Source organism: Syngnathus leptorhynchus, chromosome 13 (assembly GCF_054491065.1).
Source record: "Syngnathus leptorhynchus isolate UIUO chromosome 13, UIUO_Slep, whole genome shotgun sequence".
Taxonomy (NCBI): domain Eukaryota; kingdom Metazoa; phylum Chordata; class Actinopteri; order Syngnathiformes; family Syngnathidae; genus Syngnathus; species Syngnathus leptorhynchus.
In genome coordinates, this window is record NC_141207.1 from 6,753,944 (window position 1) to 6,774,977 (window position 21,034).

At 44.7% G+C, this 21,034-nt stretch overlaps 1 protein-coding gene and 1 non-coding gene across 3 annotated transcripts in view; one reads left to right on the forward strand and one right to left on the reverse strand.

Moving 5' to 3' along the window:
* Nucleotides 1-21,034, forward strand: part of ncanb (neurocan b) — a 61,222-nt gene that overhangs the window by 34,953 nt on the left and 5,235 nt on the right. For both annotated transcript variants that reach the window (XM_085927769.1, XM_085927770.1), the window contains 5 exons: nt 279-965; nt 2,678-3,742; nt 11,382-11,498; nt 18,716-18,829; nt 20,140-20,298. In XM_085927769.1, the coding sequence (XP_085783895.1) occupies nt 279-965; nt 2,678-3,742; nt 11,382-11,498; nt 18,716-18,829; nt 20,140-20,298 (2,142 nt within the window). The remainder of the gene's footprint in view (nt 1-278; nt 966-2,677; nt 3,743-11,381; nt 11,499-18,715; nt 18,830-20,139; nt 20,299-21,034) is intronic.
* On the reverse strand, nt 18,038-18,108 carry trnag-gcc (transfer RNA glycine (anticodon GCC)). The gene has a single exon. It is a non-coding gene; the product is annotated as a tRNA-Gly (tRNA).

Below are 21,034 nucleotides of genomic sequence, written 5' to 3' on the forward strand. Positions count from 1 at the left end.
AAATGATGTTCTCCACAAAAGCTGAGAGGAGATGAAAATGTCAATATCGGCCTTCCCTTTTTACCGGCACGGGCCAAGCTACACAGCTAACTCCCTTGTCGGAGCTCACCGACACTATGTATGCAAAATAGTTCATGACGAGAAAGAGGAAGGGAATTAAAATGGAGACTAGAAGTGAAGTCAGAGGAAAACAAAAAAAAGAATCATTTTTAACCAAATTAACTGATTGTTGTTCCTATTTTTATTGAGATTTGTGTCAAAATGTCCTCTTTTTTTAGCCCACCAGCCTGCAGATGTGCGAGCCCCCGCAGCCCTGGCTTTACCTCACGCCGCCATCCCGGCTGCACAGGCCGACTCCCCGCTCAGCCCGGGCGACCCATCTCCCAAAACCGACACCACGGACCTGAAGGAAGCGGCCACGTCTAATTCCTCCGATATCTCCGGCGAGCACGTGGTCATCCACTTGAGCCCCGAGCGGGGTGGGGATACCCGACAAGATGTCGCCCCGACCGGCCGAGCCCAACGAGAAGAACCCGCCGACTCCAAAAGCAGCGTGGAGAGCCACGGCGGTTCAGCCCAAGAGGAAGAAGATCCTCCCTTTGACACTTTCCCATCAGTGGCCTCTACCACCTCCCAGCCTCACAGCGGTAAAAGCATACTGGCGGACTTTGTCAACACGCTCATGAAGCCTTTCGAGTACTGGGCTGGAACTGGGATGGCGGAAACCTCCAACAGGAACCAGACTCTGAGTGACAACAAGGGCAACAGCGACAACGCCATCGCGGAGCACGGGAGCGACGCTTACCCTTCCGGGCTGGTCCATGCCAGTGGATTACTGAGTGCTGACGACAGTCTGTCCGAGCAGGAGAAAGAAGAGACGCCGCTCTTTCCGATACTGCCCGCAGCCCAAAACCAAAGACAAATGGAGTCGGCCACGCAGCGGGAAAGCAAAAGACCTGATAATGGTAAGATTTATTTGCGTTTTGGATTTGAGTGTTCTTCTGCTGCAATTGAAATAGATCACGCAGGCTCGTCAAAACCAAAACGTGCATCTAAAACAGTTGAACCCCGCATTGGTTTCCCCCACATGTCGGTCAAAGAAACACACCCAGCCCGGGAGGACCAAATTGATGTGACAGAAGATCTGACAGCCAGCGTAGATGCACCTGACATGAAATCACGTAGCCTTGCAATAACTTCTCCTCCTACCTTTTTTTTTTTCTTTATATATTAAATGTCATACCTGCAGTCGCGGCGGTGTTGGTGGCACGTCTCTCTTTCTCGTCCGTCTCTCACATTGTCACCCTCCCCCGGTGGCCATTTTGGAAACAGGTAAACCATCTTTTTGAGATGACTTTAGATATGAACGCACACATCGGGAATGTTGGCTTAATATTACCTCCGCCCGACTCCCGAGGGATTCTCAGTCCAGTGAAGACGAGTCGCTGGAGGTTTTTTTGCGTGGCAGCATTTATGATTTGTATTTACAGTATGTCTCGCGGTCTCGTCGAATGAATGACAGGAGGGGGGGGGCATTGCTGCATAATTAATCCCAATTTTTATTTTTTTTATGCATCAGTGGGTTTATTGAAAAATATTAGCAGCAATTAGGTTTGCCTGCCTCCTATGGTAATGATTCCCGTGCTTGCGGACCTTGCGTAAGCATCAGGCAATAGCTTTTGAATAATACATTTTTTTCCCTTTTCAATATTTCATGCCTATGATATTTGTATATGTTCTTCCCTCTGGTGGTAATCTGTTCTATAGATGTTTACACACTCGATAAGCCATGACGTCGGGGTTGGACTAAGCGGGGTCCTCTCCATAACACCGCCGGCCTATATAAACATAAAGTAGCTATGAGTCACAAATGATGACAGGATGAATTATTGATGATGGAGACGGTGTCTGCTTTTAGCGCAGTTAAGCCAGATAGCGCCGACCACTAGGACTAGATAAACAAGAGCCGAGTTATTTCGCTTAGCGCGAGAAGTGTGAAATGACTCAATCTATCTTACACTGTCCCTCTTTTTGTGATTTATTTTTTTTTATTTTTTTTGGGGGTATGGCGCTCAAACGGCTCAATCAATCCCGACGTGGGAATGTACAGTAAAACGTCTCCAGCAGTCGCCCGCCTTGGCGCTTGCGAATTAGGATAAAATATACGAGAAAAATATCTCCTCAGTTGCACGCTAATATTTTTTTTACTGCTCTCCCGCACAGCCACGTTTTTAAAGACTGCAGAGAGCTCTTGAGAGACAACTCACTATATTACAAGCTCTTTTATTACCGAGAGAAACCTGAGACCGTACGCTTGCATTTCTCATCGTTAGAGCTCAATTGACTTTCAAAACTTTGTTTTTCTTTTCTTCACCACTTCCGTTAGAGACTCAATTTGCACATATTTGTAAAGACAAAATAAATAGGAAAATCTTTCAAGTACTTCCCAAAAGGCTGTGGTGTCAATTGCGTTTGATTTTTTTGCTCATCGGTAGAAAAAAACGGCTTGGGATCGGTCCACAAAAGAGTTTGTCGCATGTTCCGTTGCAGCTCGCGGAGCTGGTTTAAAATGGTTTTAATTGCTAATTCCACAGCCATGAAATTAAAGGCAACCCACGCCTAGCCACCCACTGTTAATTCAATCAAATGAAATGCTCTGACTTTGTGTTCCTCGCAGGGATAACTGCAGTGGTCCCTGAAGGCGAATCAAGCCCAAGTGAACAGGTCAAGTTTCCCAAAGAAGGTCCAGCGTGGGCCATCAAGTCATTACGGCGCTTCAGAGTGGGATTTCCCAGGAATGTTGGCAGAAGCCACAGTTGGGAGACTCTGGAAGCCAAATCGGGTCCTCTCGAGATGATTACCCTGCCCGACTCCTTTCGTCAGGACTATTCTGGTGAGGGGAGGGACCGGGATGAAGATGAGGCACAAATAAATGGCGCAGATCAGAAAAAGGAATTGGAGGGGAGCAGTGATGGGAATAATTTCCCTGGCGATTTTGTTAATACCGTTCCCAATCCGGAATCTGAATCTCAGAGTGAATTCGTGACTGTGGCGGAACTCACGACATCGTCCCAGTGGCAGCTGGTGGCGCAACCAACCACCACCAGCTCGCTTCCAACAGCCGAGGAGGCCAGGGGGGAGATCATCTACGTTCACCGTCCCACTGACAACCTCTTTTCTTCTTCTCTGTCACAAAGAGGAGAGAGCGCCCCTAGTGGTGGCTCCACTCCCGTTCTTAAGAAGCCAAGGAAAGGTGCGGGAAGAAAGCCTGGTCGCGGTGTCGCCAAGGTGGTCACTTCCAGACCGGAGTCTTTGATAGATGTGCTGACCACCAATGAGATCACCACCATGCAGCGTCTGACAACCATCAACACTCCGAGCAGAGTTCCTGCAACCATCTCAGTCACCATTGAGCCTTCCTTTAAAAGCTCCTCTACACAGGAACCATCCATTTCTATCTCATGGATGGAGAAGATCACAAGCAACTCCTCAATGGAATCCTCAACAACAGCCGCCAATCAGATGACAAGCGCTTGGCCCGCCTCCAAGCAGGCCGTTACAGAAATGGAGTCCAGGTTGGCAGCGTCCGAGTCCTTCGTGTTCGGAAGTCATCGGATACCTTCCAAGGGCTCCGCTCCAAAGTCGGAGGAACCCAAGACCCCGGCGGTGACGGAGGGCAAAGGCGCAAGAAACCCTTTTGGCATCTTGGTACCCAGCTGGGCTTTTGGGTTCATCCCATCAGGTATGTTTCACACTTGTTATCATTTGGGTTTGCAATTAGTGCAGTCTCGAGACCCGCGAGGCAGAAATCAGTCCAGACATAGCAAGGTAAGAGCATTCGGGTCTAAGTGGAGTAATTAGAGGGTCCGCGCGAGTGCAATTAGGTGGAGTGTGGGCGTAAACAAAGATCCTCGCCCAACAAATCAATGTAGACGCAATCTTACAAGACGGGCCTCATAATTGACTGCACTCTTGCCTCCCTTTCTAATGGTTTTTCATTCATTCCGTGCCTTTTGTCGAGCCTCCGCCAAACAAACATGGGCCGCACTTGTTTGTCACAGCGTGTTGTCATTGATTTCACTGATAGCTGACGGGCGAGCCACCGGGGCGGCAAAGCAGAGAGAGAAAATTAAAATCATTTCTCACGGCGCCGTCTGTGTAATATTCAGCCGCAATGTGTTTTTAATTGAAACTTCCTTCCAGCATTGCCTTCTGCCCACTGTTTTGTGAGTTCAGCCCATTACATGGCACTCTGGAGCTGGGTTTTTTTTTTTTTGGTCAATTGGCTGGTGAAAATCACGACACGCATAAGACATAATCGTGAAAGCATTACTTGGTAATTAAATGCAAATACGATTCTAAACTCACCCATTGTAAATATATATCCAAATAATAAGAAGGCGGGGCTTGTTGAAGTGCTATGTGACATTCTGTGCACCTTTCCTCCTATAATCCACCGCCCGTCCGTCCGTCTCTTATAGGATGACATTTGAATGGACGACACTTTTCGGACAATTACAAGAATAAAAACCCCGTGTCGGCGTAACCTTTTGTAGTTGTCAGGTGTACTGCAGAGGAGATTACAAGAGGGAGGGGAAGCGCAGCGGGGGCGTGCAGCTCGAGATGGAAGACAGGAAGAGAATTAGAGAGAGAGAGAGAGAGAGAGAGAGAGAGAGAGAGAGACAGAGAGAGGTTAGCGTGTCCTCTAAGGTGTTATACTGTAGGTGGGAGTATATAAACTTCACACAGTGATCAATAATACTTGCCTTGTCTTATGCTTTTTTACACCAAGGGCTGCTTTATTTCTTCTCATCTTTCCTTCTTTACTTATTTTTCTTTTCGTGTTTTATATGTTCTCAGATTTTTGTCAGTCTGGCCTCCATCATTGGCACACATGAGAATTAAATTGGTGTGCATGATTTGGCCACATGGGGACGGTTGTAGTACAATTATGTCGATATAAATGAAGAAGAGTTTCACAACTACTGCGGGTGTTTTCATATGCTGCAAAAACATGATACGTTTTGCATTAAGCTAAGAATTCAAATCTGTGTTTTTTTTAAATACACAAACTGCAATCGACTTAAACTTTAACAGTAAATTCAAACAGCCTAAAGCCTTTTTAAAGAGTTCTTCCATCTGCCAAAATGTTGCTTGTCATCTTTTCACTTGACTTCCCTGCCACCATAGAGCTCTTGTATCTCAAATTCCCCAGCAAACGGTTTATGACAGCGGAAGAAAGCTTGAGCAGAAATGCTGCAGCGATGGTCGGCCTCACTCGGTTGGGTTGACATGGAGGGACAGAAGGGAAGATGGAGAGAAAAAAAAAAAGCCAAGTGGGGAAAAAAGCTGAGATGAGAATTAGCCTAGCTTCTTCTCGTTCGTCTCGTTTTTGTCCGTAGTCAGTCTTGGGCCGATGACGGAGGGAGTTTTTTTTTTTCCCTCGTCGTTTGTGGGATCCATCACAGTGAGAGTTTTCCTGACTTTGTTATTTCTTTCCAAGAGGGGCCAAGACGGCGGGCAACATCAATAGGCCTCCATCCGGCTCCTCAAACAAATTGGAGAGTTACATTCAGGAGCAGAGAAAGGTTGACATGTGCATGAAGGGGTGAAGAGAAATGGAATCAGGGGTGAGCCAGAGTGGCTTATTACCAGCTTGCCTGCCTGCTCAGGGAAGCCAATTGATTTGTCTGCCCCGTCCTCTCTCGGACGCTCATATTTTTCTTTTTTTCCGCCAATGTCTGTTGGCCACGACCCTGTGTCTTTTTTTTTTTTTTTTCTTTTGCTCTTTGAGTCTTTGGTGTGGATCGTGTTTTGATCCACCTCTTGAACCCCGCACAGCCTGACTCAAAGGCTACCGGTTACATTTGTGTTTTCTTTTGTTTTGTTTTTTTTGGAACATTTCATTTTTCATTTCTATCGTGACAGGAAGTCCAGTAGGCATTCCAGTCTTTGGCTAACAATATGACTGCTTATTTAAAGAACTCCTTTGGCAAAAAGGAATAAAGCACAAGTGCAAACTCTTCTGTGCTGACTGTGCATTGACTCGATATATGCACAAAGTAGCGAATTAATGAGGCGAGACAAAGTGCCGAGAACGAGCTTGGAATGCACAGAGGAGAACTCACTGACTCACTTTGAGACTGCATTACACTCAAATGCTAACGCTGCTAACACTAACTTTGCTTTGGCGTACGCGTGCGATAAAAAGCAACTTGTCATCTCCTCCAATTCAAAACCGTTAGCAATCCTGTTTGACTTTTTGTGCTAATGTGCTACTTCAGCAAAAGCTAATCTGCTGAAACAAACTCACGAGGACAAGGCAAATATTTACAAAAGAGCGATAAAAGGATAAAAGCAAAACCACCCAACCACTAAATAATTCAGCGAGGCATTTTCGTCAGCGTAAATAAGCGTAATCAGCGGGTCCATTGACATTCCAGTTAAAGTAAATGTTCATTTATTCTGGAATAGTCGATAAAAACTGGACAGGCAAGTTTTAGGAAATGCTAAATCAGCCTGTAAAAAGTAAATTTCCTCACGAAATGCAGCCGATAGGAAGGCTGTCTTCAACAGGTATGTTTATGATGTCATCAAGTGATCTTATTATCTCTTCTGTCACAACACAACTTGATTATCGGGCCTCTGGAGTCCCGTCACAAGCTTTTTGTCTTTTTACCAGACGGACCGAACCACCCAGACGTACTATTAAAACAAACTAATGTCTGACTCTCCTGATCCTTACTGCTCCCGCTTGAAAGGGAAAACACTTTTATTTTTTGTTCTCGCTGTTCTTTTATGAGCACTTTTTCATCACACGCGGCTCCCGAAAAGATCTTCAGGGAAGACGTGCATAAAAACAGCGTTTAATTCCGCAACACAACAGATGCCGCATGCTGTTTTGCCCCCCCCCCCCCCCCCCTCGTATAACATACTATTTAATTATGTCTTTCTCTCTCGTCGGGACTCTGTACCTCATGCTCGCATAGTGTTAAATATGTCTTCAAACGTCCACATAGAAATCCTGCTGCGCTTTCCCGGCGGGCCGGGAAACAGCAGCGTCCGTCACAGCGCATCACGCAGCGATGGGTGAGGGCCCTCCTCATGCGGGTCGCGTGGGACGCATACCTACATGATCAGTCTCCGGTGGGAGGTGAAATCCCGTGGGGTGTATGCCGCGCAGGTATAAATTACATCCCGGAGAGGAAAGAGACATGTTTGCAAATTGCCGTGGCATCCTCGAGGGACTTTTGAGAAACCAAGAGTGTGTGTGTGTGTGTGTGTGTGTGTCTCTGAGAGGTCGCGTGAAGTTCTTTGTGGAGTTTTAAAAGCAGGTCTCCAAGCAAACACCCGCAAGGCGGTTCCTCTTATTAATGCGGCTTGCCTGTCAGCGAAAAGGCTTAAATTTTTATTTATTTTTTTACTTTTTTTTTTTTTTTTAAGATCCACAGCGGAGGAAACATGCAGGCAGGCGAGGGACTGAAATCCCCAATCTGTGCTTTTTTTATTCAGATGCAGGGCTGGATTTTCTCTTTTTTTTTTTTATATATATATATTACATCAGGGGAAAACATGCATTTGCACAAGTTCAAGGAGTCCGTGTGTTCTTTTTGTTTGCAAGATATAAAATGAACAAGTGATGAATTTTTTGCCTCTGTATGATATCATCCCTTTAAGCAGCTTTGTTAATCCTACTTATGAAAGAAAAGTGGAAGCTGCAAATAAACAGCGCAAATGTGTCGAAAAGCGGGATAAGATGAGTTTTGTGTTTGGGGAAGAATTTATTTGCTTCTCCAAACCAAACGCTTACATTTATAAGATGTGATAATCCCAACAGTGCTCGACCACGTTAATACGTACAGCCGCGGTTAATTGAATTTTGAAAAACAAAAATGCAGTCCTGTATTTCGGCTGCAAGGCAGAAATATGCGTTGGTGTGCTGATTATAAATACAACAGCCTTGAAAGTTGGACAGCATGCAAGTTGATGAGGAGCCAAGATGGGTTATATCCTTGGCGGCTTGAAATCGCAGATAATGCTGTCGATTTAGGACAACCTGAGACTTGGCAGGTTTAACTCCAGACTAGAAACCACTTTTCCCCATTTTCTGTATGTACATTTCATTTATTTCTTTTCTTATTTTTTCTTGTAATTAACCATTTCAATGGCCAATCGTATTTTTAGAAGCAAAATTGAAAGCTAGCAAATTCGTCAGAACCATCCGTGAACTCGGTGACACAGGAACAGTCTGTGGATTGTGGTTGGCATCCAGACAGGTTGTTCAGGTCCTGAACTAACCTAAACATAGTGAAGGAAAAAAAAGGTTTTCAATTGTGGCCGCCAGCCTCACAACGAACGGCTGAGCCGTGCCAAGTGCAGCAAGGTTTACGACCTGACTCCGACTACGCCAGAGCTCGACTGATCTCGAGGGCCACAAATTGATGGGCCACCAGTTGATGAAAAAGATCCTCATTTTTAAGAGGAAAAAAAATAATAAGAAGGAAAATAGCACTGTATATTACACACAATTGATTGCCACATCATTCTTAATACGTTGCCACCTAGTGGCGTGGCATGCACACTGCAATGTTTTCTTGAAGGTCAGTGTGACACTTAAGTCAAATGAAACATTTTCATCCAGACCAAGAAGAAAAAAAAAAAACTCCACTTTTTCATTCAAGCACGGAAGTTATGTTTGTTTTCTGTTTATTATTACCATCTGTCAAGATGAGTCAAGCGTTCAGCCGTGAATGTAAACTGTGATGAGCGCCGTCAACACCGACCGCGGCCTTCATTTCCTCTCTTCCAGTGTTTGACTTGTAATGCTTTGCTACGTGGACCAGGAGATCTTGGATGTTCTATGCAATGTTGTTGTTTCACGCCTGAACAAACACATACACGCAGGTGTGTGTGTATGCAGACACACACAAACTAAGAGAAATGGAGGCTCTCTCTCCCCCTGCAGTGCTCATCAATCCCAGTCTGTCAGGGACATCTCTTCTCAAACAACAACAATATTTGGAGACTTTGTGGCCAACTGAAATCCTTTCCAAAGAACCTTGGATTTTTTTAAATACAATGGACCACAGCTACTTGAAAATCCAATTTATCGCTTATTGCTAAAATTGATGAGACCTTGAGCGATTGTAATTTAGATTATTTTTTTCAAATGATTTCATTCAATGTACTTATTGTTCCCCACATCGTGTCACCCACCCCTTTCTATCTCATCACGAGTGCACAAACACGTGTCGGCCATGCATGTTCCAACATCAATCTTTCACCCACCGAGTCACGGCTGCCATGACGATTGCCGTGAGGGCTCTATTAAAACGACAACGACTCGCCGCTGTTCCCCCTGCGCTCCGCTGCATCGCACTTCGGGATTAGCTTCTCAATGCTGGACTCGGGTTATCGGGCTCTAACCGAGGGTGGGGGGGCTCTTGAATTGGCTGAGGCATGATCTCAGTCTCTCCGACGCTATTACAAGGTTCGCTGAGTTCGAGCACAGCCACATAAGCGCTGGTAAAAAAAAAAAAAACATGTATAGGCACTATCTGACTTTGGTTTGACTTTTAGCAAGGTCCTGTTGTCATCCCAAGAATAAAAGAAAAAGTTCTGACAAAGTCCGACAAGATGATTATTGCGACGTCGCCATACTTCCAGTTTCACGCTCTCTCCTAAATCCTAATTACATGCATTAGCTTCCATATGCTCACTAATTTCCCGAATGAACGCTTTCAAAGAATCTGAGGACGGCGACCTCTTTTGAGTTGTCTGACACTTCTGTGGGCGTACAGGCACACTTTAGATTTCAACCTCCAACGTTAAAGTCGACTATTCTGTGCCCTCTGTACAGAGAAAAAGCAATAAGGGGGCTCCAAGTAGGAACGGACTGGCCGCCGTCCTATTTTAAGAGCAGCGTGTAATTAATCACCGGCTCGAGGCTTTACGAGGCAGAAATGTATGATGGTGTGGCTCTCCCTCTCTCCTTCCTTACTGAATTTGGTCCCCAAAGACAAAAGTGCAAAAATACAGCACTTTGATAATCTACGCGTGACAGTGGACAAGTGGTACAGAAGTCGGGCCACAGATGGCATTTGTTACGCGTTGTGCGTGTCATCGATATTTCATTCATCGTACTGATCATCCACATGTTTTCCTAAATCACAGTTAGTTCCATTTCTGCTTCGATTGTTCTCAGCAGCCTCTGCCTCACAGTTGTCAGATGCTTCATGTGCAGAATGCAGCTAAATATGGTTGAGCTGTGAGTAAAATGTGTTGTCGAGATTTTTTCCCCCTGCACAAACATGTTGAGATGCACCACTTAGCTTTAACGGCACTGCAGTGCAGATAACTGTGCCAGAAAATGCTCTGGAAAACTTTTTAAAGATGTGCACAATTTAAATGAAGGTTTTTTTGTTTTTTTTTAGGAGGGTGAGCGTGATGGCCGCAGTTTAGTTGTACTTTAAGAGAAAAACGGTTTTATTCAGCAAGCTCCTATTCCTTTTTTTGTTTTTTAAGACTTAGTCGCACACATGCAATTTTAATCTCCCGTGGAAGAACTCGCAATTCCGCCGGGATCGGAGAGAAAGCAAGCACCTGCATTAAAAGCATTTTGATGTCGCTAAGCCTTCTCCGACAATGAAACATTTTCTGCATGTCCGCCCCGAGGCTCCCCGAGCGTGAGTCGATTCTGTGATTTGTAAGCATCCTTCGCTCCCGCTCGCTAATTTGAGAGATGAAGCGGCCCCTCGACCATTCCCGACCGCATTTGAGGCCTCGGCGCCACGGCCTGACATTTACGCCCCTCGGCGGAAAATCACGCTGTCTTCTCCCGACATATGTCATTAACCTTCCAATGATGGACGACCCTCTCTGCCATTCAGCATGTGACTTGGGTCGAGCTCTAGTATGCGTTACAACGAGATCCCGGCATTCAATTTAAGACTTTCCACCGTAATCTGACAGTGAATCATCACCTTTTCCTCGCAGCACATTCAAAAAGCGCAATAATTACAACGCCGTCTTCCATTAAACGACTTTTCCCGCAAACGAAAGCCCCGGACTTGTTTCCATAAATGATGTTTATTACTTCGCCCACGCGGCAGTAATGTATCATAAAAAATCGAAATTGCTTATATGAACATGTGATGAGCAGCTTTTTTTTAATGCACATTTGTTCGACGTGACCTCGCTCAGAGTTTGATGAACAGTCGTCGCGCTAAAAAGTGGCGTGACGCACTAAACATCTGGTCGGAAAAGAGTCAGGCGTTCGCCTCATTTGCCGCCGTAGTTTATCAACATTCCCCGGCGCTCTCGTAATGCTCTTTCTTTGTCAAGGAATGAATTATGCAGGCTTTTTTTTTTTTGCTTCACAGTGGAGAGCAACCCGTGCCAGACCAACCCGTGCCTCCACGGAGGCAGCTGCCTGCAGGAGGGCGACGGCTATAGCTGCTACTGCCCGCAGGGATTCTCCGGGGAGAGCTGCGAAATCGGTGAGTCCAATCCTCCCCCGTGGTCGGGTCAACAGATGGAGTCATAGGCGGGCATATGTTGGCAGAACATTTAGCAGCTGTACGCCGCTGCACACAGTGGCCCCAGGGCTCGCTTTTTATTGGCCTGCGGTATATTCTAAAAATAAAATCAAACATGACCCACATCACAATGTTATGAAGACACCTGACGTGCATTTTCTAAAGCGATTATTAAAAAAAAAACAAAAAAACTTGCATCTTGTAAAGCTGGTGTCACCTGATCAATCCATGCTGTAATGACCATGCCAGGCCAGCAGGGGGCACCACTTGCACGCTAGCTGCTCGTCTTTAGCCGAAACCATCCCGTCAATGTGTCTATTTTCTATAGCGCTTGTCCTCATTAGGGTAATTAGTGAGCTGGAAGCGATCCCGGCGGATTTTGGGCGAGAAGGTACACAATGGATTGGCGCAAACGTGCATCCATTTTCGACAGTCCTGTTTTTTCTTTGTTTCATGGTTGAGTTGGAACCCATCCCGGCCGCCATGTAGACAAACAAGCATCGACACACACATTCACACCATTGGATACATTTAGAATCGTCTTTGAACCGACCACAAAGTGAACACAACTGAAGTGGAGCATCACTGGCTTTTACACAAAGACAAACGAAACACGCAGTCGATAATGTTTGAATGATTCATCCGCCGATATTTAACTCTTTTAAAATCGGAAAGAATTGGCAAAAATATGCTTTTTTTGCAATGCAAGACAAAGAACATCGTTTAGGTTGTAAATTTGTTGTAGGGTTAAACAAATAGAAACGTCAAAGAATTGCTAAATCATTAATAAAACAGTCAAAATACTTTTTTTTTCAATTAATCGCCGATTAATCGGTTATTGGAATTTTACTCTGCCAAATAATTACAAAACCAGACTGTAAAAATTTTACTCAAAACATCACCGTTACGGTGAATCGAAGTTTTTACATTAGACCAAACGAATTGACATCAAGTCCGCTTCATTAAGTCCATTTTTTTTAATGAGCCAAAATCAATAAATGATCATCTCTGAAGGCCCGTGTACCGTCATGATCATATATTATGCCCTCATGGGAGCAGCTTCATCTCTCCACTGAGAGGACAACACGTCCATTTTTTTTTTTTTACCGTACGAGTGTGTCAGACGCCCGTGTGTGCGGCAGACACTCGCAAGGACACGGCGATCACAGGGGAGCTTGGAACTCAGTGAGGGGCGGAGACGCTGATGAAAGCGCTGGAGCGGCAGCGGCGTACGCCCGATGTTGTGGATGAGAGGCTGCCAGTGAATCATGAGAGGAGGCAGGCGGTGCGGGCGCTGCCTGTGCAAATATCAAAAGGGACCCTTCCGGCTCCCGCTGTGAAAAGACAACAACGGAGGCAGGCGGTCGTCTCCAGCCCGGCCGAGCCGTTCCATCCCCGTCCGAATTTGAAAAGGCCGTAAAGATTTTTTTTTTCCGAGTGAATTCAAGGTCAACGTCGGTCATGCCTTCGAATCCAAACATCACAACGGAGAGAAAATGTCCATTTTGGAAGAAATCCAGAGCGCGATTTTAACGAGGACCTTCATTAATAATAATAAAAAAAGAATATCTGGATTGATGGAGGCTGTAATTTTTCGAATGACCCGTCTTGGCTGCGACAAACCAACTCGCCCTGTGGCGTCCATTTTGTTGTCAATTGAGGTTTCTCGCCACAAAGGCCTTGGACAATTAACACTGCGACCGACGCGCACGCACATTGACCGCAGCACAGCAAATCATCACGGACACAGCGCGCGTGACTGTAATTCATGTCCTTAATGCACATTTGTCACGAGTTATTGATGCAGTTGATTGATCTCCCCCCCGGTGTTAATGCGCAAGCACATCCATACGTCAGCATAATTCGCTCGTTGTCTTCGGATACGCATTCAAGCTTATTGATGACATGAGCCCCGGACCGTTAAACATGTCGTATGTATTAAAGGTCCAAAAAGTTTTTTTTTCCGATTTGTATTCATCTCGTCGTGCTCGACGTGAGGACCGGAGCGACGAGTAGGATTTGTAAACCAACCGACACAAATGAAAATATGGCCGCCGGTAGTCGACTCGCCGTCCTATCAGGCGCCCCCCAGCACATGTCCTCCATTTGGTTTTGTGCTCGACAGGAAGCAAACTGATTTGATTTCCTCCCCTCTCCGCTCTCTCTGGCTACTTTTTCAATCATAACGATTAAGATCTAAGTCCACCCCCACCCCCTCTCGCTGCTGCTCTATCATTTTTCCACCTCCCTGCTCTTGCCCTTTTTTTTAAAAAAACATTTGGAATTTTCTGACTTCTTTCATGATTTTCCCATTTGTCCTTTCACTCTAATTGTCCCGCATCAGTCATTGAGGCTCTTTGGTTTATCGGTTAGCGTTGCTTGTTTCTCTTAACTCGCTGTCTACCGACTCCCGACAACTCTTCTCTCCGACACGTTTCATTTCCTTATCCTCCACACACATACACACACCTGAAGGCACGAGAAATATTCCCACTCCAATTCCTGATGCTATTCATGCATAAAATAAATCAATTTCAAACTCACACACTCCTTTAGCCGTATGCTCAGGTTGACAGTTTTGCCCCCCCAAATGATCTGCTCCAAATATGTTTACATTTACACATTTCATATGGACCCAAGAAATAAAACTCGCTGGCTGGGCTTCGACGCGTCACCTCAGCCACCCTGTGACATATTGTTTTCTCGGGTAAATGTGACTAGTCGTGTTAAATCAAGCAAATATTAACAACGTGTAACGTTCCAAGAAGTGTAACAGATTTATGAGTATTGTTAAATTGTCTGTCTACAAGCGTTGCTGCACCGTTGTGCCTCGTTAGCCTTACTACAGTGTATTAGCATGAAAGAACTTGAAGCTGAAAGTCGATGGGTAGAATATTCCGCATTCTACTCAGAGAATAACAACAAGAATAGCGGTTAGACAAACAAGTCAGCTCGCCACCTCGCGTGAACCCAGTGTGGGGATGGGCGCCCGTGGCAGCGAGCATCTTTGGCGTGATTGATGAGCGGCGCTTTGTCACAGTTTGTCGCCAGCTGAGGAGGCTCTTAAGAAGCCCTTCTGATTGGCTGCCTCTCGCCCACTCTCCCGCCTCCTCCTCTCCATGCCTCATTAATTCATCCAGGCTACCGCGCTCCTCAATCAGCATATGATTGAGTGCGCACCAGAAGCCAGACCCTGGCCAAAAATCAACTCCGCCGGGACCACCTGAGCCCTTCGCTATTGCTACAGATGCACAAAAACATGCCCCGTGTGTGTGTTTGTGTATCTGTGTGTGCTATTATCTCTTTGCAAAAAGCCATTCTGCAGATTGAGCTCACCTTTTAAACCAAAGTGTCAAGGAACATTTGCCTCGTGGTTCTCTCGTTAAGGGTTCAAACCTCATCTACAACCTTCTTGATTGGAATTTGCATGTTCCTCATTTGCTTGCGTATGACATCTGGCACCTTCTAAAAATATGACTGGAGATTCTAAATTGTCTCAAAATGTGTACATGAGTCTGAATTGTCGTTAGTCACCTTACCGGTCCAAGATATTTTCGTGTGTGTGTGTGCGCTCTTATCTAGGTTGATGGGTTAAGCTGAAAATGAACCTTCTAAAAGCTGAGCACGTAGAAAGTGGCTTCAATTGATTCTCCTGTGAAGACTCAGAGACGGGTGGGGGGGGGGGGAGTCTTATCAGCTGTCCACAAGGAGTGTCACACACGAGGACGTACACACACACACACGCACAACTGTATGAATATGGACCGCATATAACGTGCAGTGGAACTTTGGAAGAACATCCACTAACACTCCACCTCTAAAGTTCCACAAACGTCTCCAGAAATAGAAGCGAGAAAGCAACATCAGGATAGTTTTTGTCGCCATTAATCGATTGTGACGCAGCCAAGGCTGTGAGCTCTTAAAGTACGTCAACAATGGTGACAGGTGGCCTGTCGCTCAAACCTCTAGGGAAGCGTTCCACTTCAAGCGGTCGTGAGCAGCCGTTGTACTTTTAAGTGTACGAGCGTCTTCCGAGAACAAAATGGAGGAGGAAGCGTAATAAACAGCCCAAAAAAAAATAATTACAAACGGGGAGTGAGTGGCTAAAAATAAAGATGAAAAGCATCCCTCAAAGCCGTGGATGATCACACTCGACCACGCTGCATCGGTGTGATAAAGTTTTCAAAGACTTGGGGATGGTCGATAAGTGGGAAGGGCACTCCACTTGTATACAAGTTATTAATTTCTGTAATATGCCCCCTTTGAGGCAGAAACATACCTGGTATCAAAGTACATTTTCCCCACTTCAAACTTCATAAACAAACTAAACGGAATACTTAATGAGGACAATTCAAATTCGTTACGAGACCATAATGAGCCGCTATTAACATATATCCCTTTGTCCTTGTCGGCAAACGTACGGCCTTGCCTAAACGTCCGCATTTTCCTCATTAATGTCCGTCTTTATCTCCTTTTCCACTCCTTTAATGCTCCTCATCCTAATGAATTGCCTTTTTTTTTTGTCCTCCTTTCTTTTGTGACAGCTAGTCACTATTTTCCAAAGCACTTAACGGCAGGGACGGAAATAGACTTCCTTTAGAAGTCTCCTTCAAAAACTCAAGATGGAAGTTTCTTTCAACTCATTTCTTTCTTTCAGGGTTTCACAGTATCAGATTTCATATATAAATGTTCACTTTTTTTTATTGGTCTAAAGGAATGTCAAGCTGACACGTTGGCCTTTGTAAAATGGCTAGTGAGCTGTCAAACGTTAAGTGCTGTCACTTAGCTGTCGCTTGGGCGCTGCTGGTTTGCCGTTCGCGTCAATGTCGACAATCGTTGGAACTTTGAAGACGTCGCCGTCCTCCTCATTTAAAAGAACCGATTTCGCCCCCTGGTTGTCATGCTGGATGAGTAGTTAACACGTCAACCCCGCAGATTTAGATTTTCACTTATGGCGGCAACGAAACTACACATCTGTCTGGCTAACTGGCTAGCTTTCTGCCATTTAGCTAATGGACACATTTAGAGACATTGCCTGATAAAAGTTTTACTCGGTGGTTTTAATCTCACAGCAGAGACTTTTGCAATTAAAAATACAAATGGAATAATGACTGGAGTTCTGTAACAGCTTTTCATCGGTCAGACTCAGAGAGGCTAATGAGGCTAATGCTGCTAATGTTCTGTACCTCCTGCTAAATTGCCTTGTCAAATAACATGTAATCTTGAAATTATCAAACGGGAAGGCCATGAAAGTGTCTTTGCTAGAGACAAGCAAATGACTGCAATTTTCCCGTGACATGTCATAAATTGTTCTGATGTTTAAAACGAGCATAAACATTGCTTTACGGAATTGAGCCTCTTACAATTCACAGTTAAAATTACGGCTATTTTCGTGTCAAAACAGACGAATTATATTTTGTCGCTAGGAACATTTATGACAACAACATCTATGTTCAACAACACTGCTTTCTTTAAATGCTTTTTTTTTTTTTTTTGTACATACAGGTTTGTATTTTTAAAAAAAACACACACACTATTACTGCCAAATAAAGTACCATGATGCACAGCTGTACTCGGCCAAAGCATCGATTGCTTGTCTCGAACGTTTACTGCACTTGTACCTGGACCGTGAAAGTGCTGGCTAGGAGCCCTAGCCGTGAAATTGCTGATTAAGGTCGAGGTCTCACTTATGAAGGCGAGTGGAAAAGAGCTGTTTACCTTTTTATTTTATACTCTCTTTTTACAAGCATGTTGGCTGGAGGCAAGGCTCCTAAGCTTGACTCTTCCTCTGGTTTGGTGTAAGGAATGGAAGAGGCGGATAAAAAAAACATACCTACATCATGGAATTGTCAAGTATCACGACTCAGTGTTGGCAAATTACTTTCCAAAAAAATAGTACGGGTGCAACCCGATATATTTCTCCTCACAGCCAAGCCATGAGTCAGTGACAGTAAGCAGCGTGTGTGTCTCTCACTGCCTCTGCATCCAATCCGTCCTTTGATATCAGTCGACGCTCCAGCAATGATGCCGTCACGCTGCTTTTTGCCAAACACACTCACGCAAAGCCGCCCTAATCCGGGCCGGGATTGTGCCAGTTTTGCACAAGTCACACAGCGTCACCTCGCTGTTGCATTTTCTCGGCGTATTTCGGAGCACTCGTTTACCTCCTCCTTCCGGCTCTCTATGATGACTTGTAACACAAATCGTCTTTCTCCATCGAAACAGATGGGAATGTCGATAATCCGGTCCAACCCGGCATAAGGCGTTCATTTAGCTCCTTCTGGTTAACCTTGGAACTTGTCCAATATAATACAGAGATATACAGAAGACATTCAAATGCATTGGCCGGGAATTTTTTTTCACCACACAGCCACCAATGGCTTCGAACCTCCTCGCATATGCAATCATGTGGTCACATAAAGCAGCCTCCAACATGCTGAGGAAAAAACATGGCACAGAACAGCCCACGCTGAGGTCCCCAGTAAGTCAAAGCAAAAGGTTGCATTGGCCGGGAATCGAACCCGGGCCTCCCGCGTGGCAGGCGAGAATTCTACCACTGAACCACCAATGCTTGGATGCTTTGAAGCCTGCATATTGCTGTCCTGTTATATAGCAGTCTGCCTTCTGACTAAGCAGCAGCAGCAGCTGTCAGACGAATGCCAGCGCATTTTTATCGAATTCAAGTCCAAAGTTTGACCAGCCGCTCCAAAACCTCCATTTTGTCTTTTTCCAATTCGTCCAGGTCTTGAAGAGCAAAGCAGCCCCAGACCTTCACACTACCAAAGCACAACAATTAATTGTAGCATGATGTTTACTCTATTTCCCTTTTACCGCTTCAGAATTACGTGACTGCTGGCGTTCTACTCTGGCGATTCCTCTTGTACTTTCTCCTCACATTGCGTTTCCCTTTGCTCTTGCAATTACCCTGATGTGCTCCAGTGCATTCCTGATGACGTGCAATCAATTGGCTTTAATTAGAAGTTGTTTCTTTCCGGACGCTTTCGCTAATCTTTCATACACTTTATCTCAAGGTTTTTGGGGTGTTTTTTTTCTTTCTCCCCCTCATCTGGTAGGCAGGTCGTTTGAAAAGTCACTGCCGGGATTGTGCTGGTGCGTTAGTATGCAGCGTGTTGTTTCACCTTAACTTGACCTCCTCCTTCTCTCCCTCTGTCCTCCAGATGTTGATGACTGCCAGTCGGACCCCTGCCGCAATGGAGGAACCTGCATCGATGAGATTAACTCTTTTGTGTGTCTGTGTCTGCCCAGCTACAGCGGCGCCACGTGTGAGAAAGGTAAAGATTTTTTTTTTCCTTTTAACTCTAGCCTGAAGCGAGTATGCCGATCCATCGGCGAAATTGGCAGTGAAGCATCAAGTTTGCTGTCACACAGACTTAATAAAGCGGGAATTATGCAGCGTGGGGTGGAAAAAAATATGATAATCCTGTGTGACAGCGTTCCTTCAAAGTCTTAAATGCATTCCATTCCTCAAAATAGACACAAGTCTAAAAAATATAAAAATTGCAAAGATGTGATATAAAGTGGATTTTTGTTTTCTGTCACTTTCTCTGCCGACTCGGGATATTGAAGTGATCGCCTACACTGTGCTAGTGTTGGATTTTAGGTTGGATTTATGAATTCCCAAATTTTTTTTCTCTTATGTAGCCCACTTTAGTAGAGGTGGAAAAGATCATTAAAAATTTTACCCAAGTAAAAAGTACAGCTTTACATTTTGGTGCATATACTACCAAACATGTCATATAAAGGAAATTTTAGTGACCTAAAAAAACGACAAAGGCAAAACAAATAACAAATTTACATTTAACACCAAGTCATCAACACTGCCAAATTTCATTCCAAGAAGCATTCAAATGTCTTTGAAGCTGGGAAATCAGTTTGAGTGATGAAAAAAAAAAGATGTATATTTTTCATAATATCAATTAAAATACTCTAAAACACACACATTGCTTTTTCTATATAAAAATAGTGCAAGTGATGTGGCTAAATGAGCCCATTACTCTTTTTTTTGCCAGTTAAATTCTGTGTGAATATTAATTGAGCTAGGGTCTTCTCTCGGCGTGACGGAGTAGACAGAAGAGGGTTTCAAAAAAAAAAAAAGGAAGACAAGTTGAATAATGTCTAAATATTTGAAGAGGTTGATGTGATGTAGAGCTCTGAGGCTGCCTCTTGTCAGCGAGAGCGAGAGGAAATCAGCGGAGACTAAGCCGGAGATCTGAGAGGGAAGGAAACATGCTGCTTGATCTTCCTTTTCCTCTTTTCTTGATGTTTTTTTTTTCCTTTCCTTTTTTTGCTTTATTTACTCGCTTTCAAAAACCATTTGGTCATGTGGCCAAAGTTTGTTTATTGCCTTAACAAGCCACGAGCGGAAAGTAAGACAAAACACCTATGGCCAATTTAAAACCAAAATAATATCAAAGTAAAGTAAAAATGAATAAAAAAATAAATCATAATAAATAATAATAGATACTCATAAATAATAATAAATAAAAATCAAAACATGACAAGAAGTGACAGACGAGCATTGATTTCTTTTTTAAGACCTTTTTGTGACCTTGATTTTTTTTTTTTTTTCTTTATTGTACAGACACGGAAGGCTGCGAGCACGCGTGGAGGAAGTTCCACGGCCATTGCTACCGCTACTTTAGCCGCCGGCACACGTGGGAGGATGCTGAGAAAGACTGCAGAGAGCACAGCGGCCACTTGGCCAGCATCCACAGCCCGGCCGAGCAGAACTTCATCGGAGGTGAGTGTTGAAATTTAGCGAGAGCTGCTTTACTCATATGTTCAATAACATCTGGAGGAGTTCTGATGGAGGCGTCTGTGACACAGCGTGTAATCTGCTGTCATGTTTTGTGTCACCGCCATTGGTCTGGAAGCAGGTGATCTGATTTCTTTTGTGCAAAGCAAATCGATGGTGTGTCCGCACGGGCTACGATACGAGCAAAAGCATCACATTTTTCGCTCCGTTGCAGAGCAGGAAAAAAATAAATAAAAATCCCCACTCCCCATATGCAATGGAGCTCCCTCGCTATTTCTTCTGCACACAAACAACAACATAATAAAAAGCGTTTAATCGCTTCAAGACGAGACGTCTCCACCCCTGCAATAAGGGGATCAGCGTCATTAGGAAGATTAATGTGCCCGCTGATGATGTTAATCAGATGTAACGTGATGTGGAGACGGCGCACGATGGGATTAACCCTCATCCCGCTGACATTTTTGATTTCACAAAAACAAAAAAAAGTAGTCATCACATTGGAGGGATTATGAAAAGAGAAGAAAACGTGTGAGCGCTATGCTATGCTGTCTCATGGTTTTGCCTTGAAGCCCTATCCAACATGGGGCCCGTGGGCCGAATTTGGCCCGCCACGTCACTGAAGGCGGCCCATGGAAGCTTAAAGAAGAATTTGAAATCAGCACATACTGATGAACATGGGTAGTCATAGTAACAAGCCAGTGTCAACAAATGAACCGCACTC